The following is a 25289-nucleotide window of genomic DNA, read 5'->3' as shown; positions in this document are numbered from 1 at the left end:
TCAACATCTGGTTGGATTTTAGGAATGACAAAATTAAGACAAGTGGTCCAACTACCGAGGTTTACGGACGGCATTTGGGTCGCTGCTGCTATCAGCCCCATTTGCAGTTACATCATGTTCTGTCGCACCACAGCAACACAAACACCATTGCCCATCTATTTACGTCTGGAACACTCTCTGCCCCCATTGCAAAGTCATGCAGCATTTTACATTCTTGTTCAATTACGCCCATCACAGCAGTACGTGCACCTACATTTTATTCACACCTACATCTAATTCAGGAATCTTGAAGGATCAAGTGACGCTCTACAAGAAGCAATCTTGGAAGAGGAGGAACATCCTTTAATACCAAAATATTTTACTGCTTTGGGGCACGGGTGTGCTCCAGCTCTGAGCCCTGTGCAAGAACCCTCAGAGACACGTCAAAGGCTTGGATCTGGCTGCTCCAGGCACAACGCAACAGCCCACAGATTTCAGGATCTTCACACCAGGAAGAAGGATGTGAGTGTAAAAACATTTATGCAAGAAATGAAGATTTCATACCTGTCATGAATGAGAAGATAAATAGTGCCACAGCCATGCTTTCGCTTTACGCAGCTCAAAGTTGTGTGCACGAAGATTAGATGGATGCAAGAAGCATTAACTTTGTCACCAGGCTTCTATAAGATGGGAAAATATAATTATTCTACTTTGCCTACAGGACACAGGTATACGGAGAGAGAGGTTAAAAGAAAATACCATTATTTTAGGAAATATTTGAAAATCATCTCACTTGCCTAAGACTATCAATAGTGTTTTCAGAGGACTCTGTGTTACACTGAACACCAAATTATTTCCAGGGTAAGTAACCTCAGGTGTAGTTGCAGAGCTCTCAGCACTCCTGCAAATAAAATGCACTGTGAAAGAGCTGCTTGTTTTCCTTGGATGGTGTTTTAAGCCTGATGAAATCTGACTTAAGAAAGCTCGCAGGCCTTTGTATAAGACAGAAGAAGAATCACCCATTTTACCCACAAAATTATAGCTAAGTGATAACACAAATATCGTCCCAGTTGAATTCTCTACTAAAACTCACCCAGCCACACCTGGATTTTCATCCTGCTGGCTTTTGGAAGATAAAGTGATGGCAAGGGAACTCAGGCCTACCAGCATTTTGTCACTTAGCAAACCCACTTTAAATTAAAAAAAAAAAATCAAAAATAGAAACTTTAAGTGGCAAACTGGCATCGTGCTTCCCATTGGTTTCTGACACACGGAGATAAATGGACGTGCTGGGCTTTCTCTTGGGCATTGGACTGAGCGATTTCCCTTTCCCCCTGAAGCACCATTAGGATGTGACCCAAGGTTTAATTGATACGAGAGCGTTCCCCACACTATCACCAATCCCTCCTGCGCTGCTGCTGCTCATGCTAACGATGATGGAGCGAGCAGAAGGGCTCATATTGGCTTGTTTTTCACTACCCACCAAAAACATTACTTCACTTCCAGTTGTATTACAGATTTTGCCCTTTCCTTCCCCTCCTTTAAAATGCACCAGCATGAGCATTCCCTCAACACAGAGTCTGAAAAGGAGATTTCCCTCCTCGGGCTGCACTCTCTTGTTAATTATTCACCAACCCATATAAAATACAGCAGCATCGATCACAAATTTGTAATTAAGGCTGACTTGGATTTTGCACTTAAAGCAGACGCTCGCGTTCTTTGTGCACAGTGCCCCCCACACTCTGTAATAGCAGCCCTTGGGATTTACCAACTTTGACTAAATTTGACTTCACTAGCGTATTCGGCAGTTCAGTCTGTATACAGGTCCTTCCCTACACGCGACATTATTTGGCTGTTCCTCAGGCTGCACGATTTCACTGGCAGACCACCACAGGCTCTGAAACCAAGGTTTTACTGAAAAAAAAACAGAGTTGTGTTTAAGTCAGCATTGTTTCATCTAATGGCTATGATTATCCCCAGCGTGAATGCTTTTCTACCCCATCCTTGCGCTCTCTAGAGATTGATACTGCAGAAAGATAAAAGGCCAGAGGGTAATTATACCGCTTTTCATTTCCACTGATCTCAAAGTGTTGTGTAAAATGCATAAATGCCTCCCACACACAAGCCTCCGATCTAAAGGATGACCTCGTAAATACAGAAAGAAACGTTTGGTTATTTTTCAAGGATTAATAGAATAAGAACTCCTATCTTCTTCTGAAAAATTTTCTCTTATGCAGCTAACCTATCAGCTCAGGTGTAGGAGCATTTTATAACAGATGCAAGTGCCTCTCCTTAACATAGAGATAAGTTTGGAAATACGACCAGAATTACGATGGCCATTTTTGCATATATTCTCCCTAACGTCCAGATAAAACTCGCTAGGTTTCCAAGATAAAATAACTTATCCCATAAATACTTTTCTGACTTTTAAATCAGGATGAAAGGTCTTGCACTCAGAGCTCCTCAGACAAAGGTTTTGTTCGTTTGTGCTGGGGGGTTTTGTTTGTTTTTTTTTAATTATAGCAACAGCTAAAATAGAAAATGTCCCCCTTGCTCATCCATAGCCATGCTCCCTGTGTTGCACCAACAGTAAGAAAGCAATTTCTATTAGTAACCCATGCAGATCTCTAGCAAATCTTACAGTTAAAGTACTTTTGACTAAGGAGGGGCCTTTTAATGTCGTTTTGTGGTTTAAAACTGGGCTTCGAGAGGCCAAAGCAAGATGCTGCAATTCCTAGGCCAGCTGCTGAAATGAAAGAGGTGAATGCGTGCGCACGCATACGTGGACAGATCTGTGCCCACCGTATCAGCACGGCAGCCAAATGAGACTGTCTGTGACACCCTAATGGTCAGAATGCTTTCATTTGTGAAAAAAATAAAATAAAATAAAATGAAGCGAGCTCACAGAACGGTAACATTGCATCTTCCCAAAGAAATACAACTCAATCAGATTTGCAACCAGGAATTATAATTTTCCTGTGATATCTGGAGAGAATAATCAATAGAAGAAAGCTTCCCTTTTGTGATTACATTACCATGTGCTTCCTTGACAGGAAGGGGATTTCATCTGATAAGCTTTTAAGGAACAGGTATTTGCATCTTTGACAGCAAAGGACAAGATGAATTATTAAAAACGCTACATTAGTGATTTTTATTAACCCGCATCTCATTTGCTCCCTTCTGAAGCCTTGGCGTGAGTGCCAGTGTGACGTCCCTCCAGGAGGACTGGAAGGTTGGACTGAACAGCACTCATTTGTGATTGAAAAATGAGTCATGGCCAATTATTCTAGATCTTTCTTATTCCTTTTAATAATTATGTCTGTTCCAAGGCTACTACTGTGAGAATGCCCAGTGTGTTTCTACTAGTGATACACAGGACTGAAAAAAATAAATTGAAATTCTTCTTTTGGGTTAGGTTAAAAAAAAAAATAAAACAAAATTATCTGTACTTCTTCAGTTGGCAGATTTCCCCCTTCCAGAATGTCTAGAAATACTGGAAACGTGGGGTTGGGTTTTCTCTTTTATTCTTCCGTCTTTCACGAGCATGCTAGAGACCCTGTGGTATCACCAACTTCAAATGAGCAGCAGCTTCTAATCCCTGGTTAACTAAGAGCAGGGAACTGAAGAATGAAAGAGTGAACAACAGCAACCATGAATCCATGATATTTAAAAAAACAATTGATTTTTGTTGTCATTATGGGGAATGATCTGGCAAATTAAGCAACAAAAAAAAAAAAAAAAAAAAAAAAGTTGGAAGGCAAAATATGTGCCTTGGGGGAAAGTATGCAATAGCATTTAAAAAAAACATGTTTGACATCATCTTTCCTTGACCCTCAGTGGGAATCTGGGCCATGTCCAACAGCCTCTCCCCGTGTGGTCCCAGCTGTGCCGGGGGTCTCTTCTGTGGACTTCACCAACACCCAGGGGCTACAGCAGGAGAGCCTCCGGGCAGAGCAGGCAGCTTTCAGAAGCGTTAAGGATTCCCAGCTCATCTTCACGTTTCCAGGTTTTATTCTTCAAAACATGAGAGTTTTAAGACTGTTTAGAAACCACCAAGCTGTAAGGATTTCATAAATTATGTATGCAAATTATTACTTAAATGCTGACTACCAGAAACATCATCGCTACCTGTGTGTGTGCACGCATGCAGCATGCATAAAGTCGGATTTAGATTCACTCTTGCAAACTGCATTTAAATTTCCAAGCAGAGAGTGCCAAAGTTTCTGCAGGTTCACTGCTACACATTCGAGTATTTACAATATGACGTGTTGTAGATGTTTTAGGAAGAACAATGGAGGGAAAAGTAATGAAGTGAAATACTTCGCTGCAGCTCAGAACTTCATGCATGAGCAGGCACCAAACCATGGAAGGCTTCGTCTTGCATTAAAGAAGGAAAAAAGCATTTCAAATAAGGTCTTGAACCATCCTGCTCGTGTATGTACACCCCGGGTAGCTTACAATGAATTTATGAAGTAATGGAGGACTTTGCAACTTCTTTTTTACTCAGGCTTCAAAGTGAACACGCTGCTGTAAATGCAGATTTGGTTGCACCAAGGACTTGCCCAGCTGCTGGCACTACAGCATGAGCAGGGTGCCTCTCAGCACTGCAGACCCTACCGAACACATCGGGACCTGGAGCTCACAATAATCCCATGAACTTTTAAAAGGCTTTCAGGAGAACTGCGGGCATGGGTTTCCCATGCCTAAAGCAGCTCTGAGTTACTGCAGTAGCGCAGAAAGGGACGGGGACACACATCCACACCAGCCAGACACCAGAAGGCTGCATGGAAACGCAGTGCAGTCGCGCCACATATCTTCACTGGCACAGCTACTGCTCCAAAAGCTGCTTCATTTCCAGGCAGCTTGTTTTCAGAGCAGCACTGAAAAAGCAAAAGTGCAAATTCCTCCAAGGAGGAAAGAGCTGTTCCTCCCAGAGAGCTCATTTTACATGTCATGCAACAAATGCCATCACTGCTGACTTCGGTGGCACCCCACTGCTCACGTTCCCATAACAACAGAGGAGATGCTCCAGCAGCAACTGCTCCTCGCTGCTCACTTAAAACCAAAGTAGCAAAGGGTAACCAGATCTGCTAAAATACTTTCAGGATCCTCAAGGATTCTTCCTCAAGAACTCAGTCTCACAGACAGCAAAACGCATCTGCAGCAACTCTTACATTCATCTACCATCCATTCACGGTGTTTTAGTTTTTTGCTCTGTTGTTTGGTTTTGTTTAATATGAATGAAAACATCAGCTGTTAAAGACAGATTCAGAATTTGGGCACAAAGCTGGAAAAAAAAAAAAGTCTTGTAGCCCTTAGTTATCCCCAAATCATGTGTAAGCTTTACATATTTAAATTCATCAACAGTTTCGTTTTGCAGCTCGCCACCTCATTTTCTACACGGAATGGTGCTGTATGCAGTAACACAATGAAGCCTAAAGCATTGCACAGAAAGACATAAATCACACCACATGTCATGAGCTGCACGGGTGAGGCATAAGCAGCAAAACAACAATAGATATGTTCATTATGAGTTCATGAAATGGATACAAAAAAAAGAAAACCTAGTAAAGGTCATTGGAAATACAGCAAGGAAAGCAGCTAATACTTGTGGAAGGAATCTTGCTCTTCCATAAAGATCTGCCACTTATTCAAGTGGCTAATGTATATGTCTTGACCAGAGGTCTCTCCAATTTGGTCCTATGCCCACAGACTGAGTTAATTATGTATAAGTTTACTTAATTATTCATCCATTTATTCACCGTGCCAGCCTCAGAAAATATGGCAAGTGCTCTCCTCCCGACACATTGCTCTTTACTATAATGCGACAATCCTAGCAGCTTTTTCATTTTATGCTTATTTCTATTTCTTAAAGGAAATAATAGATACAAGGTTCTTACTTCAAGCACGTACTTGACGAAAACTTCACAACACACACAAAAATAAGCCCTGAAGGGAAGTGTTTTAGAGCAGACACATTTCTTTCCGTGCAGTAAAGCGGATGAAAGGAGCCGTCCATCAGTCCAACAACCATTGCAGCCCCTAGGGAAGTGCAGATTATGGGCTTGAGGCTGTAACAAGGGTGATTTTGAGGAGATGGCTATCATTCCTCACACCTCTGCACTCTGTTCTTTGGTTCCTACTGTGCCAGATCCTCCTCCCACAGCGGGCTGCGGTACAGGAAGGTGGGACGGGGATGGAGCCAGGGACTGCGCCGCTCCTCATCGCATCGGCCCTTCAATTGCTCAGCACCTGGATTAGCTGTTCTTAGCAAGAGTGCCACAAAAACGTTGTCACGTCTCGGTGACAAGAATTGAGAGGTCTGAGCAGAGTGTCAAGCCACGGAAAATCATTGTCTGGATGATGCATTAGAGCGCTAATGGTTTAGACTTGCAAAGGGGGAGAAAACGGTAATGTAAGCAGAAAATGGCAGATGGAGTTTATTTCCTCACATGAAATGTCATCTCTAATTCTCGGACTGCTTATGGAGAAAGGTTAGCCTAGCCCCGGGCACGCTGCTGACAAACAAATCAGTGGGGCCGAGCAGCACCAGCCACCCAGCACCCACCACTCAGGCTGATGCCCCCGCTGCCAGCCCGCGCTGTAAGGGATGCTGAGCCCCAGCTTGCTGCGACTGCAAGGGCTGAGGCAGTGCTTCCTCACATTGCAAGGGTTCAAGGCAAGTCCCTGCCAGACCAGAGAATGCAAAAAAGCATTCTCATTTAGCTAATGGCCTGAGCACTGCCTGCAGAGATGGACAGAGCACACTGATGGCTGAGGAGCTGCAAGGAGGGATCAGAAAGGTTTCCAGAGGAACCATCAGGGTGCTCAGTCCCCAGGCCGAGAGCTTGCAGCTGGCTCTGAAAAATCAAACAGCATTTCTGTACCTACCACCATAAGGAACAGATCCCAAAAAGTTAACTGTCTTGGGTGCAAAACACGGCACGTAGTTTTGGGTCAAGGGCTACTACAGCTGTTTCTATTGAAACTTACAGCAACCAACTCTGGCAAGCCATCTGTTCACATTTTAACTTCAATGGAAAAGCAAACTGGACCACTTAGCTACGTTTTCCCATCACAAATCCAACTGAATCAATGCGAGTCCGCCTGTTATAGCGGCTGAAATACTTTTGCTGTCTGTCCCTGGCTGTGTCACTTGGTGGCTGGCTTATTTAAACCTTCATGCCTCAGGTTTGCCACGTGTAAAATGGGAATAAACAAACAGCATTTCATCAAGTGCTGGAATATTTATTAATCCCTCACGTTATTTGCGCTAATTAATAATAAAAGAGTTACTGAGAGCAATTCCCCAACAGGATTACCACTGAATTATGAGAGTAATTGTTCGCAAGAACTTTATTTGGCTAAAACCTCTTCCCTGGCAAGAAATTCTGTGCGCAGCTCGCCCTAAGCTTCAATCACATAATCATTTTAGGGTGAGTTATTTCTGACCTGGGTAGCTCCACGCTGCCTTGGGGTACGGCAAACAGCACCGAGCAGCAATTTCATTTTCCTGGCGCTGCATTAGACTTGCCCGCAACACAAAGCCCTTTGTCATTCCCTCCATCGCCCTTGTCCCAGCCTCAACCCAAAACAACCAGGCAGAAGCCCTGCAGTCAGCACGGAGCCCAGGTCACCTCAGGACCATCCGTTGTGACGTTGAGCTGAGTGAAGCCACCTTGCTGCAGCCCAGAAGGATTTCCAAGATTGCCTCGGGCCTCCAATAAAACTCGTACATAGGGTGCAGGTACATTAAAAACAAACACACACCTTCCTGATGAATTTTAACATGGACTGAGACCCTGAAAGGTGAGGCCCGTGATATGACACACATGAATTCAATTAAAAACTGAGAAAAGCTGAGATGAGGTTGCCTGCTGCCTGGTTCAGAGCTTTCACCCTGCCCAGTTCTACTGATACCTGATTAGAAAGATAAATCTGAACCAAAACAAAAAGAATAAGTAATTACTGGAATTGGAAGTAAGGGCCAAAAAGAAAAGACAACAAAACAAAAGGTTTCTGCAAAACATGAATCACAGGACACCAAAGCCCTGATTTTGATTTCCAATTTTTTCCCCAATTTTTCTTTCTACTGCAGGTGAGATCTCCAGCACCAACCCCATACAACAGACGGCTTCTTCAGGTTAAAATTCTCAGGACACATTTACACCAAAATTGGCCTATTTGATAAACTGAATGTTGCTGATAGCAATTAAATCACATTAAATTACCCTAATTAACCTGAAATGAACCCAAATCTGTACAGATCAGCTAACCTGACACTCCCAGGAGTGGGAATTTGGCCTTCAGGAGAGCAGCAGTGTCAGTGAGATTCCAGGGAGCACAGAAAAGCCCCAGCATTGCTTTTTCTTATTTTTTTTTTGATGCAGCAGGAACATTTTTGCCTCCGTAGACCAGAGACAAAATCAGCTCTGAGCGAGCTCTGCCTTGCAGCGTACTCTGCCTCCCTCTCCTGGCCTCTTCCCAGGCTCTGTGGAAGCGGAGCACCAACCGTACAAAGTTAAGCAAAAGCAGCATTAGCCAGATTAGGATTCTCCTTCATTTAAAACGACCATAGCCTATAGAGGAGAGCCCTGAGGAAATCCCTTCCATCATTAGCTTACCGACCCCGCGCTGAGACTTGCAAAAGCAGATTTTGCCACGGACTGGCAGCTGTAAAAAACGCCCAACAAAAGAAAAGATAACAGACAAGCCAAAATACCAGTAATCCCTGCTTAAAATCACAGGCATGGCTATCAAAGCCTAGCAATTTCCTCTCAGCCTTTATTAGAAGAAATGATTACCATCACGCTTCCTCATTAATCGTTTTAACCTATTACAGGATGCACTCCCAAAGGTGAGAAGAAAAAAAAGCATTGCTCGTGATCTGGGATTCCCCAAATCAACCAACAAGAATGAAAGCAGCAGACCAAGGGAAATATGGTCAAGTACAACAAAATCCACAGGGAAACTGTAACTTTCCTGGAGAGCTATCCAACAGCACCGGGGCATTAGTAGGTAACTGAGCTCTAACAGATAAAGTGGAAGAAAAAGAAAAAACACGCGCACAAAACACACACACGAAAGACCCACACTACTTACAAGGCAAAGCAGCAGCTCCAGCCTGCATTTGTGGTTTTGGATGGGTAAGGGTACCTGACTTCTAGACCTACTTGGAATATAGCAAAATGCTCAACATCAATAGGATAATGAGCATCTTGAGAATCTCATTTGCATTTTTTTTTTTTCAATTAAAGGTGTTCACCTTTTTCCATATATTTTTGGTGAACGAATAGATATTGAAATGGGAGAAAGACCACCACAACAGCAGCACTCCTTTTGGTCACTTCTGGTTCTAAGGAACATCAAATTTTAAATCAAAATCCAGAAAAATCTCACATATGAAATGCCTCTTCTGGTGTTCCTCGATTTGTATGACACTTTACGGGAGTCAATCCAATTTAAGCAATCATGAATGTTAAATTGCCTTTATAGTTCATTTAGAGTTTGCCTTGGAGATAAGCAGCCTTTCTGTGCCTGCAGAAGGAGCAGCAGTTCACTCTTTACTGAAAGCAAGTCCAAGCTTATCAATCCAGGTGGCTGAGGTTTATAATATTTGCTCTACTTACTAAGTATTTACTAACGCCCTTGTTCTTGGATAAAAAAAAATAGCATAAAAATCTCAACTTTTATTAATAAACTCCGTCTATTTACAGAGGAAGGTTTGGATTTATGTTCCTAAGCTAAGATGTCTTTTTCCTACTTTTTTTTTTTTTTTTTTTTTTTTTAAGGCACCAGCAGCTCTGGTGGGGCTGCCCATACCTGCAGCCCAGCCAAGCCCACAGGGGTTTGCAATGAGGGCTCCTCAGTTTTCATGTCAGCGTGTTATCAGCACGTTAACACACACACCAAACGGACAGCTAAGCCTGTGAAACTTCTTCTGCAATAGGAAATACATTCTCCAAGCTGAATACTGAGGTCTACAGCTAAAGAAATAAATTAAAATAAAGAATTGAAAAAGCAAGCTCTGTGTTTCTTCCAGAATTTTGGTCGCTGGAAGCTCTGCAAAGCTCCTAGGAAGGCTGTCACCCCCGAGGTGGGACCAGCAGCACGATAAAGACTCTGCAAGCAAACTGCAGCTCCCTTGGAGGGCAAACCTGGCAAACGGCTGAGCAGAGGCAGCCAGCGCTGCAGCGGCTGGGAACTGAGGATGCAGAGCGTGAATTAACCCACGCAGAGCTCTGTGATGCCACAGCCAAGTCACTCTTAATGTTTCCAGTTTGTTTAAGAGCACTGAGGCACCCGTGCACGATGCTGCACCTGCCCCACAAAGCTCACCCAGGAAAGCATCGAGCCCTTCGTGTCAGACCTTTGTCAAGGAAGCCTTAAATTCTGGAGGAGAAACAAGGACAAGTGAAAGAAAGGGACCCTGGAGGTGCTGGAGCGATCGTGACAAGGGGCTGACAGCTACTGCTGTGGGAGATGTTAGCAGGGCTGTGCTGAGGATTTGTCCTGCCTTCCCGAGCCCAGGCAAACACCGCTCAAACACCGCTGTCATCCCAATTCCCCAGACACGGCTGGGTTTGCACCAAGCATTATGGACAACATCACGTAACTGGCTTCCAGAGGGGCAGCAAGGAACAGTAAATCGCATCCACAAGAGGCACGGACTGAACGAGGAGCAGCACACAAACAGGGAACAATTCCCATGAGTTCTGCAGGCTGGAGGAAGGGCAGAGCTGCCCATTTTCCTCTCCCCTTGCCGGCCACACAGCAAGGCAGAGCCCATTAATCTGGGAGACCCCAGGCCTGGCCATGGCTTTCCAAGCTTCTGCGCTGTTCTCTCCCTGTTTCACCCTTCCTGGCGGTGCCAGCATCCCTGCACCCTCAGCCTGCAACCCTCGCTGCTATTTTTGGCAAACCTGAGCTGTTTCATCTTGCAGAGTCACCGAAGCACGCTGTGCCTTTGTTTTGGTGTTTGCAAAACCAAGCTAAGAATAAGCACCACTGTAAAACAACCCGAACAGCTCAGATGAGGGCATGAACTATTTTTACCCACGCAGAAGGATGCTGCAGGGAGAACGAAGTTTCATTTTGCTGTGAGTTCAGGCTATGCTCAGAGCTGATGCTTTTTATTTTATCAAGCCCTTACAGAGACGTTCTGAACTTTCTGAAATTTAATTTATTTACTTTTTTTAACCACTTAGATGAGTGCTGTAATTGCAGCCTGCTCAGGGAATGACAGTAGGCAGCATGCACACAGAACACAACCCACCACACTGCAGATGACAGCAACAAGGACTCCTGTCCCTGCAAGCTGCATCCAGCGGTAAGGGAAAACAAGAAAAGCAGAAAACCAAACAGAGGGGATGCTCTGGAACTTACCCTCAGCACAGCACCAGTGCAGAGCTGGTACCGGGGCAATTGAGCTGGGCTCTCAGCAATTTGCTCCAAGTCACCAGCTCGAGCTGTTGTGCACTGTTCAGCAGTGCTTTTTGGCTCGAGCCTTACATGCCAGGATTGCAGAAATGCCCAGATGCACGGCTGATAAGATCCTTGTCTGCAACCCTCCTGTTGTGACCCCTGGGGCACAGCTACGTTTTCTTTTTCTTCAATTCCTGTGCAGAAAAACCACCAGTTTGGGCACGCTAACCAATTCCTTCATTACAAGGAGGTCTGACGGCACTACACCTTCGTTCCCAAAATTAACAGCGCTCAAATGTAGCTTCCCCAGCTCATACCACTTCAATATTTCATCTCATTCACAAATCAGGATAATATAAATATATTCCAAGAGTATTTCATTTGGGCTCAGCAGGAATGTTTTGCTTTGGAAAGGCTCAAATGCTTTTAATTTCGTGATTGCAGCCATCACATTAACGTGATAAAGTACAACGTCGTCATCTTCCATAACTTAAATCTACGGTGAGGGCTCAAATCCAGCACCTTGTGCAAAATCTCTCATTCCACTCTCTTTTTTTCCAATGGGTGGCAACTAAAACTGTCTCAGAAACCCCAAAAGAAAGGAAGGAAAACCAGTTCATGGTTGTAGCTGCAAGCCTCATCATACCCGTGCTTTCAGTTCATTATTTTGGCATCATAAAAACACGGTGACTGCTTTCAATCTGAAGGAATTATTACATCTTTACACTTTGCTACTTGCAAACATTAATTGACAAAAGCAAATTTGTCTGTCAAGAACGGGAGTGAACACTTCCCCTAATTTAATCAGGAGTAAATCAGCTGGTGAGCCATTAGCACGCAGATGCTGCAATAATTGAGTCCCTCCATTGAGGTGACAGGGAACAATTTATATTTTATTTATTCTAAGATTGCCACTATTTTCTTTCTTTTCCTCTAGTATTTTCTTCTGCTTTACAGAGCAGCTATTTCTGAGGGACAGGAGAGCATCTAGATCCCTAGGTGCTCATTTTATGGGGAAAAATAATTATATAAATATAAATATATATATATATATATATAAAATTTTCCTCCTGGGGTGTACCAGATAAATGTCACTTTTTCCTTATTAAGTCCCTAGAAATAGCTCATTCCATTGCATGGAAAGCAAAAAAAAAATATATATTAGTGATCTTTCCATTTCATTTCTGTGGCCCCATAATCTATTCAGCTCGGGTGGGAGCATGCCGTCTCCCCAAGATGTTTTCTACATATTGCTTTTGGGGGAGAAATAAACAGGTTTTCCTGCTAGTGCTGGAGCTGGCCCTGGACAGAAGCAGATTATCTTCTTCTCCCGCAAAGCACAAGGCTCAAAGGACATTTGGGGCAGTTTGACGCATTTCTTGTCATCTCAGAAAAATGGGATTTGGGGGTTGATGAATGCGATACCTCCTACACGGACACACAGAGCACTATTTGACGTGACACTGCCATGCCCAGACAGCTGCCAGGGCACAGAAACCTGGGCCATCTCTTCCCTTTCTCCATCCCGAGGGAAGAGAAACCTCCAAGGGCAGGCAGATTTAATATGAGGGAAAAAAAAAAATCATCATTCCCACCACCTGATTTTTTTTTTTTTTTTTTTTTTTTTTTTTTTTTTTTTTTATTTCAGCAAAATAAAAGGCAGGCTGCGATTTGGTAAGGCTGCAGTAAATAATCCACTGGTCCAGGTTGCTCCGGGGCTGGCCAGCAGCCCGACAGCCCCCAGCATCACAAATCTGTTACCCAAGGGGACCAGGCTCATGGGGCTCACTGAACACATCTCACCTCACCCACCTGACACCTGCTCTTGTCTCGAAACCCCTGAAGTCTGCTTCTGCACAGAGCTGGCTGGTGGCACGCGAATTAAGCAAGACTCCTGCAATCATCTCAGAAGCAAATCTGCTCGCTACACACACAGCTTCTCCTGGGTCACTAAAAGCAGAGAACCGTTAGCGTGAAAAATGTATTACTGACAAATGCATGTAGGAAACCTAACGTGCAAAGTACCAGAGAGCACACTGCCAGCCCTGATCCCACATGGTCTTAAAACAGCTGATCCAAGCAAGTTTTATGCTCACTGCCCATGTTCTTGCTGCCCCCAAGAGGGAAGGAGAGCTGCCCCAAGGGGTGCTCAGGTGCTCCCACGCTTCAGCCTGAGCTCACAGAGGTTGAGGATGCCCAGGACCAGAAACTCGCCACAAGAGCAAAGCCCAACCACCTGGGCTCCAGGTGAAAGGATTGAAACCAGAGCCTGGTTAGCTGGTGATTAATTAAATCAAGAAAAAAATACAGCAGAAATTAAAGGACAAAAAAAAAAAAGTAAATTCTCATGGCCCCAGCCTTATTTAGAAAGGTCAGAGATTTCCTTCAACATCTTGTAAAGGACAGAATTTTTCCTATAAATTTTTCCCCAGTTGTCAGATGCAAACTTTCAATCAGAAGTTATAAAAGTGAAGTTTTCTTTAAAAAAGGACTTCGTAGAGATCTGTGGATTTGTAGAGCAGCCATCAATGGGATGTGAAGTATGCATATTGGCTAATATATATATAATTGCAAGATAATACATAGAAGTTTCAGTGCAGCATCTTAAAACCCAATTGATTTTTCAGTTACTTTAGCTGTCTTGCTCATTCGGATCATATCTTGAACCAAGTTCCTTATTTCACAACCAACAGAGAATTAACTGGCAAGGTATAAAAAACCTGGATGCTGCTGATCTGTTAGGCTCCCATGAGCCAAAGAATTGATGGAGAATGACAATTACCCTAATGGAGCAGTGAGTCAGAGAACAACATGCAGAGATAAGTCCAGAAAACTGCGTTTTGCTGAACAAGATGCTTGGAATTTGCCTACAAATAAAAAAAAGCAGTTTCTCTGCTAAGCCCAGTTCCTCAGGGGAACCCTCAGCTCTCGCTGAGATCGAGTCTCACTCCACGTACTCAGTATTACGGGGGGGTGCAGTACCCTTCAGATTCTCACCATCTCTCTCATTTTTAAATTTGGTAGTTCTGGTTATAAATCTTTCAGATTTTTTTTAATCAAACTGTCAAATGGAAAAAAAAAAAAAAAAAAACTGCAGCCTCTTACTGACAGCGTATTTTTGTTTGAACAAAATTTACAGCATGAAACTCTGCCAGAGTAAGGTGCAAATTCATGTCCCGATCAAGAAGCCTCATCCAGCACTGCCTGGCGGAGAGGACATCCAGCTGCGATGGAAGATTTAGCACTGGGTTATAAAGCCAGCCCCTCGGTTACTGCGTTTGGAAATCACTGGCTCTGTGGTTAGGATGGAAACCTTGCTCACCAAGCAATCCTGGGTAGGAATCACGGTCCCTCTTTTGAAATTACGCTCACCTGAAAGGTGGCTGTGCCCCCAGCTGACACTAAGCTCCCTCCTGCATCAGGCAAATTTAATGCACTCGGCAGCAAGGATTTACTGCCCTGGGTAGCTAGAGCAGTGTCAGTGAACCAAAGCAGGGAGTTAAGCCAGCCGTGCTATAAAAGCAAAGCCTTCCTACCTGCGCTATATCCTGTGCTCAGTGCAAACAGAAAAGCCCAGGTAATTGCAAGGAACACACCCCAGCAAACAAATGTTTATTGAGGCGTGATAAATGGACAGTAAGCGGCAGCAGTGCAGTAGAGGACAGTTCCGAGGCAGAAGGCTCTTTCCAAAATTCATTTTCTATGCAACATAAAAGTAAACAGCGCTCCAGAGGTTAAATAAAGACCAAGGACTTGTGCAAAGGGCAGAACAGCTTCAGAGCAGGGCTCCCCTATGACAACATACTCTTTAGACTAATACTGTCATTATCATTGCACTTCCTAGGGTGTTATGCAAATCTACAAACACAACGCATGAATAATCAGCCAATTATGCAGAATCAGCTGCACAGAAAACTGTTCAAGTCTTCTATCAAACAGGAAGACAAGCAGCTGGCAGGAGAAAGGCTAACTTTGAAGATGTTCAATGTTTGTTTTCTCAGAGCAAGTTACTGATACACGGCATTCGGCGAGAGAGACACGTGCAGCAGGGCAGGCTGCTCGGCCACGCGTCCGTCCTCCGCTCTCATTCTCCTGAGGACAGATGCTGCTACACAAAACCTAAGGGTTACTCTGCAGGCAGGCTCTTCTTGCAGGTGCTGTGGAGGAAAAGAGTCCCTACCGCCCCAAACACCCAGATCTCTGTGCAAAGTGAGCAGTTTGAAGAAAATCTCTGAAAGTGAGGTTCAGTTCAGTGCGACTCTCCAGCCTTGTCCTGCTCACCCAACAAGCAGCGGGCATCCCCATTTATACAGGGAGGACTTTACCTGGGAGAAAAAGCTTCTGCCTTGATTGCTTTTCATCTAACAAACATGACATCTTCAGAAAAATCTGGGAATCATCTGGGCAAAGTCTCCTTCCCTTGATCAGAAACCTACTGAAGCCAACAGCCGGACTCAGATTGTTTTCAGGTAGACTATGAACTTCAGAGCTGTTGGTTCTGGCTTGGTTTTGTGGTTTTTGTTGTTGTTTATTTTTACGTGTTTGCAGTTTCTTGTTTGTTCCCACACACCTCCTTTCCCCCACACTGGAATAAAAACCAGAGCTCCCTTTCTAGCATTCTGGCTTACTTGCAACGTGAAAAAGGCAGATGTATAGAAAATACGAGATGTTTCCAGATGGCACCTGAAAGTTGTGCTGTCGAGTCTGATTTATTTAGAGATCAGCATTTCTCCAGGCACATAGTTTGACATTTAATTAAGGCCAGGACCTTTATTATTCAAGCACATTGCAGTGCTGTTAGAAAAAACAGATGTCACTAACGATAGGAATGTGGTACTGAGTGTCTACAAGCCTTGCTGGTGTAGCCTGGACTGCACAGGTCAAAATTTAACTCTGCAGAGCTCCTCAGGTAGTGATGTTGCAAAGGAATGGCTAGGGCAAGACCTGGTTTTACGGTTTCTGAAGGACTTGCACAGCCCCACACGATGTAGGGCCCTTTCACAGCTCTACCTCGATGTCTTTTGTTCAGGGGCACAACTGAGTGCCTCCAGCTTGGTGTCCCACACCTGCATCCTCTCCCTTTTCCTCAGGGCATCCTTCCCACCTACATCAAAGCCCCAGAGGACGGTGACAGCTGGGATAGCCAAACTGCGCAAGGTCCTGTAGACACAGACATATCCTCAGACATCCACTGAAGTTCTGCTCTCGTGGATGAGAGCAGAATATATATTATTATTCTTATATATTATTCTTCTATATATTGCTGTTGCCATGAACAAAGAAAGCTCACATAGATCACACACTCTCTACCTACTCATTTCTCTCTGAATGTCAGTGGTGTTCACAGCAACATCCTTGCCTCACATTGCACCTTGTACCCTGGCAATACCTCTGGGGAAGCAGTCCCACAGAAAACCTTGTGGTTGAGTTACTGGGGAGGATTCAAAGGCCCTAACCTTGCAGATGTCTGCCTTGGTGAGAAAGGGAAAGAAAGAGCAAACACCACAGTATTTTCCACCTGTGCTTTCCCAGCTGGTTGGTCTTACTCATGTGGAAAACAAACTGCTTGCACAGGACCAGGGCTCTCTAATGCGTCTCTTCCATGTGTGGCACTCAATGTAGTGGATCCACAGCCTTGGGACTGATTCCATGCCCTGTAACATGAAAAATGAATACCAAACCCTCCCAGAAAACTTGCTGACATTTCCTTGGAGGCAGCACTATGATCACAGGCTTGATAAACTGAGCAGTCATCAGCAAATGAGTCGCTCTCCTAACTCGGCCTGTGGAAGTACCATGAGAGAGTCACAACAGAAGTCGCACTGAGATCTGCAGCAAAACCTCAGTGCAAAATATTTTGGTTCCGACTACAGAAATACAAACACTATAAATGTGAGTAGTTAGAGAATTTGCTGGGGAAAAGATAGAGGAAAAGGGGCAGAGAAAGAGTGGACATTTTGATGCACGTATCTTAGCTAATGTGTTCCCCAACGTAGCAATAAGAGTAAGCCAGTACATCTCAAAGCAAGTACTGGAAATTCATAGCAAGTGTTGCTGAGGTATCAATAAAAAGAAAAAAAAAAAAAAAAAACACAAACACAGAACCACAGGCCTTTCTCCACAGCCACAAGCAAACAGACATACCCATTCTCTAAGCTTCTTGTCCCCAGGGATGGGAAAAGAGACTGAGTCTTGTCAAAGTCATTAGGCCAATCTCTTAATCCTGGGAGCTCGGTTTGAAGGAGGATGCTAGCACTCAGCAGAGCAGCACTTCACGGCACCTGTGCTGATCTACTGAAGGGAAACACCAGGGAAGGAGTGGGTGCAGGCAGCCCACACGCTCCCTCTTTAATTACCAAAAGGTGCAAGCAACAGATCGTCAGGCAAAGCCCTGAGAAGTTACACACATGAAAACAATTAGGAAATGGAACAATTTAGGTGCTGCAGTTACACAAAACCCCACAAAAAGCAAAGGAAAAACCCAAATATTTTGTCTTTCACAGAACTGAAAACCAACAGAGAACCACACACCTAGTGAAACTGTGTGTAGCAAGTCCCCATCCACGACAGTAAGTCGACCTCCAGCTCACAACATTATTTTGAAGCAATTATTTTGAAGCAATTCCTACCCTTGTGTTTCAGAAGTTGCTGTATGTGTTGTGTACACACTGATAGGTAATGATGCTATAGGGCTCAGAGCACCTTGTGCTGGTCCACGCTAACCCCAAACACGCAACAACCCCAACCTTTACCTCAAATGCGTGACCCCGCTCAGACACAAGACTTTTAATCGCTTCAGGGAGGAGCCGAAGCAGGTGGACAGCCACAACGGGGCTCACCCCTGCTGTCCCTTGGGGAAACACCGAGCTTTTGGGGACGAAGCCCCCCCCGGTCCCTCCCTTACCTGCTTCCATCAGCTGGCACTGCTGCCCGAAAACTTGCGAGAAGGTGACGGGGCCTGCAGGGCTGGAGGTCGCCGGTGAGGACTCCATGGCTCTCTTCGGGTCCTTCGCGTTAGTCATGGGCAGAGCCCCGCAGCTGCCCGCGGCCCCCTGGGGAGCTCCGTGCTCCCCCTCAGGGGGAGAAGAGAGGCGCCCGCTGCCGCCGGGAACCGGGGCAGGGACACGGCGAGCACCGGGGGGGGGGCCTCCAGGAGCTGCCCTCGTCCCGGCTCCGAGCCCCAACCTGGCTCCGTGAGGCCGGAGGAGGCTCCCGGCTGCCTCGTCCCTCCCTCCCGAGCAGTTGAAGGGGAGGGGAGAGGATGGAGGAGGCCGGAGCGGCGCTGCGATGCCGCCTTCTCCTCCGCCCCGCTGCGGCGGCCCTGCCTCCGGCCTCCCCCCGCTGCTGCGGGGCCGCAGCTCGGCCTTAACCCGTTCACCTCTGCCCCGGCCCTTGGGCCCTGGTGGAGCTGTTCCCTCACAAATACCCAGCCCGATTGGGGGTTTGGGGGGGGCGGTGGTTGGTTGGTGTTTTATTTTCTTCAGGGGTGCAGGGCCGGGAGTGAACTCCCGGACCCGTCTGACACAGCTGATTCGTCTTTATTTTCAAACTATCCCGTGCAAAAAGGATGCTGACTCGGGGAGCTGTGCATCATTTTGTCCTCCACGAGTCATTGGTGCTGTCTTTGGGAGGAGAGGGCACCGGCCCACCACAAAAACAGGCTGGGGCTCGGCTGGAGACAAACTGGGCAGGTGCCAGCGAGGGTCTGGCCACCTCCAGGCCTCATCGCCCCTTCCTGCAGGCAGCCGAGGCCGCAGGACTCGCCCAGGGGCACAAGGAGAGGTTTTAGCAGGGGGGAATTGAAGCCTGGGCTGCTCAGCGCCTCCAGCAATCACATTGCACGGTGCGAGCTCGGCTCGGAACTGGCAGCCCCCAGAAAATCCCAGTTTCAGCACTTCCATGTGCCTCGCCCTCCTCCCAGCCCTACAAAACTGGCAGATCGTAGAATCGATGAGGCTGGAAAAGACCTTCAAGATCATCTGGTCCAAGCGTCCCCCCCTTACCACCACTATCGCCCAGAGCAGTTGAATGGCTGCGGAACTGGGCCTGTGCTGGAAGCTGTTGCCTCCCACCAGGTGGATCCTTCCCATACTGGTTTAAATGGTTTTAGGCTCGGATCAGCAAAGTGTTTAAACAGAGGCATCTTTGCATGTTCATTTTTGCTATGACACAGGAACAATTTCTGTCCTCGCAAGCAGAAGAGAGATGTTCCACTTGACCTTCTTGCCTGCTATACGGAGAAAAGAAAAAATTGGCCATGTGGTTCGATCCCCATGACTTCAGCATTCAGGTATTGATCTCAGTTGCTGTTTTTCTCCTCCCTGACCTGCAAATATCAAAGGCTTTTCTCACCGTTACCAAAGCAGCACAAGCAAAACCAGCCAAATGCACTAGGAAGTAGAAGAATTAGTGAATTTCCTGAAGTTTAGATATGCTAAGCAATCTGCGTGTTTCTTTTAATGCTGCTACCCAATTTACTTCATGCCATACAGCTTTCATGAAGAAAAAGGAAGGGCTTGAGATTTAGTAGAATGATAATATCCAAATTGCATATGGTACTTTGTATTTTCATCCATACATCTCACAGTGGGGAATTACTATTATATCCCTCCTACAGAGGGAAAGCTGTATTATAATAATAATTAAAAAGCTTTGTTCAGATCTAGTCTCCAACATTACAAAGAGAAAATAATGTATTAATAGGACATCTCATTATCATAGAATTATAATTATCATTGTTTTATGAGTCTACAAGAAATTATGTCAGATGTTCTTGTCATTATCAGATGTTCTTGTCATTAGAGCAGAGCAGAGGATGGGGGGGAGAGGAGGGATGTGCCCGAAGTCTTGTCCTCGTTATCCCACCAACGAGGACAGGGCGCTGGGCTGGCTCTGTTGCCTGTTCACTCTCTTTGCCAGGCAAACTTGTTTGGACAAAGTCTGATATTCAAAGCCCACAAGACCAAGTTCTAAAACCATACAAAAAGTCAGAAAAGCCAATATAAGTGTGGCGCTTAGTTGGGTGAGAAGGAAAGTGAAGAACAGAGGGACTACACTCATTTCTCCCTCCGGCACCACCTCGTGCAATGTGTACTGCCGATCAAGTATCTGGAAATTCCCACAGAGCTGTTTGGTGACTCCTTTGCAAAACTATCTGCATAGCTGCATTCAGCTCTGAAATATTAAAGCATAATTAAAATAAAATAAAATAAAATAAAATAAAATAAAATAAAATAAAATAAAATAAAATACGAAAAAGGATACCTGAAAATCCCTTTCCCCTTCCTCCTTGCCCCTTTCTCCTATTTCCATGCGGGAAGGTCACAGGCTCGCTGCCCCCTCCCATTCCCTGCAGCACTCCCCAGCAGGAGCCGCTTGCTGGGGCACTGCACGCAGCACACACAGCGCCTGCACAGCACGCAGAACAGCCACGCTTCATTTAATGCTGTCGTTCACAGTGTGCAGCCATTAGATCAAGTCAGTACATGTCTCTGAAAAATAGTAAGCAAGCAAAGAAGCCCTCTTGTTTGGGCTGTTTTAGGCACCATCTACCTGCTCAGCATCGATGACCTTCTAAACCCAGCAAGACGAGGCACAGCAGTGCCTCACCTCTGCTCTGAACAGCAGGCCAAGGGATGCTCCGGTTCACCTTGGTACATTTTCCTCCCAGGAAATGCCTCCCTGCGAGGTGGAAAAATTTTCCATGTATTTCACTGCAGCTCACCTGAATTTCACACACGCAGCTGACAGCCGTGTCGCTGTGCCCAGTTTCATGCAGGATCCAACACTGAACTTTCCTCTTCTGGGCTTCTGTGCTTACCACAGTGATCTGAGCTTTAGTTAACGTGCGAGACTCCTTGAGGCCCCGCTCTGCAGCGTCGCTGCCAACTCCACCAGCTGTAGTGACTGACTCTGCATAGAAAATTGCTGCTAATGGAACAGCTTGCCTCAAATTTTATAGTTTTAGGTAAAAAGGAAAAATGTCAGTGCTAGCAATAATGCCTGGTTAACAGCACAGCTTGCATGTAGGTAATCCTATCCATGGCAAAGAGCATGGAGTCAATGCAGTGCCCCAGTAGCTTCCCTGTGGCCACCAGAAGATGCCGGGTGACTGCGGCCTCCTCAAACCGAGCTCTCTCGGGCAGTTCTGCTCTGACAGGCCTCCGCTGCCTCCAGCTTTGAGATGAAGCTCCATGTGAGCTCTGTGCAGCCATTAAGGCTTTCAGGTGATCACCAGCTGTGAAAGTGTAGTGGGTTTACATGGCAAGGTTTGGGTAGCAGGGGGCCATAGGGGTGGTTTCTGTGTGAAGAATCCAGAACCTGCCCTGTGTTAGGTGAGGGCCCTGCTGCTGGCCAGAGCCAGGCCACTAAGCCATGTTGTTTGTACCTGTGTGAGAGCCTACTTAAGAAAGAGGAAAAAAACTGCTAGGAAACAGCAGCTGGGAAAGAGAGGAGTAAGAAACAGCCTTGCAGATAGTAAGCCCATGGTGGAGCAGATTTCTGTGCTCCAGCCCGTGGAGGAGCCCATGGTGGAGCTGGTGGACCTGCAATGGAGGAGGCCACACCGGGTGGAGAGCCCCTGCAGGAGCAGGCCCCAGGCCAGAGCTGCAGCCATGGAGAGGAGCCCACGCAGGAGTAGGGGTCCTGGGGGGAGCTGCCGCTCGTGGAGGACCCAGGTTGGAGCAGTTTGCTCCTGAGGGATGGACCCCGTGGTACGGAGCCGTGTGGGAGCAGTTCTTGAAGAGCTGCTGCCTGTGGGAAGCCCACGCAGGATCTGTTTGGTAAGGACGGCATCCCACCTAGGTGAGGTGGGATCCACCGTTTGGTAAGGATGGATCATCCCACCAAGGATGTGTGTCAGAAATCGGTATTTCACTGTTACAAGGCAGAGACTTAAAAATAAATAAATAAATAAATAAATAAATAAATAAATAAATAAATAAAACGTAGGGATTTTTGCATTTGCTGCAGCACAGCACCATCACAAGGAGGGCTAACAAAATCCTTGGCTGGATGCATGGGGAACTTGAAGTATGGATGCAATTATTCCTCTGGAGACAGCACTACTGAGATCAGTTCTGGAACATTTATGCAATCCATCACGCAAAGAAAAATAATGTTTTGTAAAACCCAAAATGAATCTGAAGCAATGCACTTGTTTGGCATAAGTGACAGAGAGAGCTTAAACATAAGCTATTCCTTCCTTCATCTCCATCAGTTCTAGGCTAAAAGAGAATTTTGTCTGGTTGGGTTGTATTCTTTCAAAAAAAAAAAAAAAATGGTACAGAAGAAAATGATGTAAGTGCCACAGGGAGAAAAAGCCCTACACCAAAAGATTTTGAGAATTCCACAGGTAGCTGATCAAAAGAAAGGCTGAGGTATGGCTTAAGTAATGTATGAATATCCTCGTAGAAAAGAAATACCAAGCCTGAAAGGACTCCAATCAGTCAGTGGTAGGCACAAAGAGAAGCTGAATTCAGATGCATACGTTATTTACTAGGGCAGAGTCCTAAAGGAAATAATAGTCTGGATTTTTTACTTTCCAAGATTAAAGAAAGAGGCATTCCTAAAACAAAGCACCCTGGGGAAACCTTCATCGTTGGACTTGACAGAGAAACCACGGAGCCTGTCAGTCAAGTACTCCAGCTGGAGGAAGAAAAAATGTAAAAGGGAGTAAATATGCTTGGTAGATGACAGGTTGAGTATTATCACAAGAAATGTATTTTACAGTGCAAATATTCCAACGTAATGCTGGTCCCAAAACAGTCTACTCCATGGCCATCAACACTAGCAAAAGCAGGGGTTGGGGTGTGTGTGTTAATTCTGGTTAAATAAAATCATTAACAGTTACATCCACTTTCCAAAGGCAACAGTGCAATGCTCTATACAGCTGACGCCCCTACTGAAACCTTCCACTGACTTCTCTAGTTTCTAAAATCACTCTTTCATGAGAACGGAGCTTTCTGCCCCAAGAAGCAGCACTGAGTTCAGCCCTTCCCAGAAGTTCTCCAGAGCCCCTGCACACAGAGCACGGCACCCAAGCTATAATTACCAGCTTCTTTCCTGGTTCTCATTGATCTTGATGCAAGTATTTATTTCAATGGTTCAAAAAGGCTTGGTCACCCAGGCAAACGTTAATTCCAAGAGTAAATGAGAAAAACAGAGACACTTTCAAGAAAATGAAAAGGGGGCTAATATACCTCGTTTATTTGTAAATAGAACATTTACGAGGCATGCTAAAAGCATCTTAACAGTTCACTCCAAAAGAAATGAACAGAAACCCAACCCTGCTAAGTGCTGATAAAGTCAAGGTGACCCAGAGCTTAGCAGATCAGTAAAGGAGCGTGGGGGGGACTATTTGCATTAGCATCCCTTACCTAAGACAGTATTTCCAGGGAGGCCTAATCTTTAACAACTGTCTCTTCTTCTTCCAAGGCAGCTGCAAAGCAAGTCATAAAACAAATGCAGCACAGCTTGAATCTTAAATCCCTTTCCTCCCTGATTCCCTCCAACCCCTAAGCACCTGTCTGCCCTCCTCCTCCTCTTCTTCATTTAAGAATAAATGGTGCTTGTTCACGATCAGGAAGCCAGAATGTGTTTTTTCAGTCAACTGCTGAGGCTAGCTCATCCCTAAACTGAGATAAATGCCTCTCGCACTGAAGGCACAGCACTATTTCTCTCTGCCTGCTGGTACCCTTGGAAGACCAGGCAGGGAGCACCTGCTGCTCGCCCCATGTGGGCTGCTGGCCACCAGCCGCAGCCATTTCGGAGCGGTCACCTTGGCTCGATGCAAGCTGGTGGCCTGGAGGTGAAAGGCTCCATCGCTCACAAGCCAGGAAAATGCTGCTCAGCAGGGCCTGATGTGTGTTTTTATTTCCACTGTTCATCCATAGCTGGCCCATCTCACGTACGTGACAAGCTGTCAGGGATCCCAGGTGTAACGTACTTGTGTTCTCCTTGCTCACCACGCTTTTTTTCTTGAGCACACAACACTCCACACATCCTATAGCCTTGTAAAGCTATTCACAACTCGCACGGGCATCAGAGATGGAGACAGCCTGACCATTTTTCCCTCTTCCCCTGAACTGCCTCTGCATCAGCACCCTGAGCACGGAACTGAGACTCGGTCAGGGGCCCTGCCAACAGCAGTCTCCTGCTGGCTGCACCCATCTGCCACCTGGCAGCTGCAGTGGGAGGAAACAGGATTAAGGCAGAAGCTTTCCTATGAGAAAGTTTTTTCTCCTTACCTGTTTCTTGAAGGTAGTCTTCTTCCAGAAAAGCCACAGCTCTTTTCAAAGGGAGGAATTAGCGCTGCTGCATGTGACAGCTCAGACAGATGAAAGACAAGTGCGTATCTATTTCATTAAAGAGTAACCCAGAAGATTTTCAAACACAGAGAAATTTACAGTTCAGCAAAATTCGATCACTCAAATCCTGACACTGAATGCCATTTAATAAAAAGCGGGTAGACTGCAACACTGCAAGAGGAGGTTTGCTGACTGCTAGGCTGCTGCAGGCAGGGCAACAATGTGCAGTGGTGACAAGAGTGGATTTTGTACTAACAGGTTGGATTTATAGCGTGTAAGGAATCTTCAGATTTTCTGGGGTGAAAGAGCTATTTCTAGTCTACATGAAATTAATATTAATACCTCTCCTTCAGCCGTTCCCAAAGATGTTAGTTGCATCTGTTCCTGTCTCTAAAGAATGTGGCTGGATTAATGCCCTGGAGGTGAACGGTGCCCAACTGCCCTACCAAAAGTGCCAAGCTCCACAGCCCTACACAACCTTGACAAGGTCCAAACCTTCCCACCCAAGGCCTAGCAATGGAGCATCTCCTTTAACTGAGATGAACAAAATGGGGACCATTCCTAGCAGGGAAGCAGACC

General features: G+C 45.6%; 1 protein-coding gene across 1 annotated transcript in view; it reads right to left on the bottom strand.

Annotated features, from left to right (window-relative positions):
* KAZN (kazrin, periplakin interacting protein) overlaps window positions 1-18595 on the bottom strand; it is a 181319-nt gene extending 162724 nt beyond the window's left edge. Inside the window, exon 1 of the mRNA XM_082776996.1 lies at window positions 18308-18595. Coding sequence (XP_082633122.1) covers window positions 18308-18425 — 118 coding nt within the window. The 5' untranslated portion in view covers window positions 18426-18595. The remainder of the gene's footprint in view (window positions 1-18307) is intronic.
* Window positions 18596-25289: the final 6694 nt, after the last annotated feature.

Source organism: Aythya marila, assembly GCF_965140915.1.
Source record: "Aythya marila genome assembly, chromosome: 21".
Classification (NCBI taxonomy): Eukaryota; Metazoa; Chordata; class Aves; order Anseriformes; family Anatidae; genus Aythya; species Aythya marila.
This window is presented reverse-complemented; position numbering and strand designations above follow the sequence as displayed.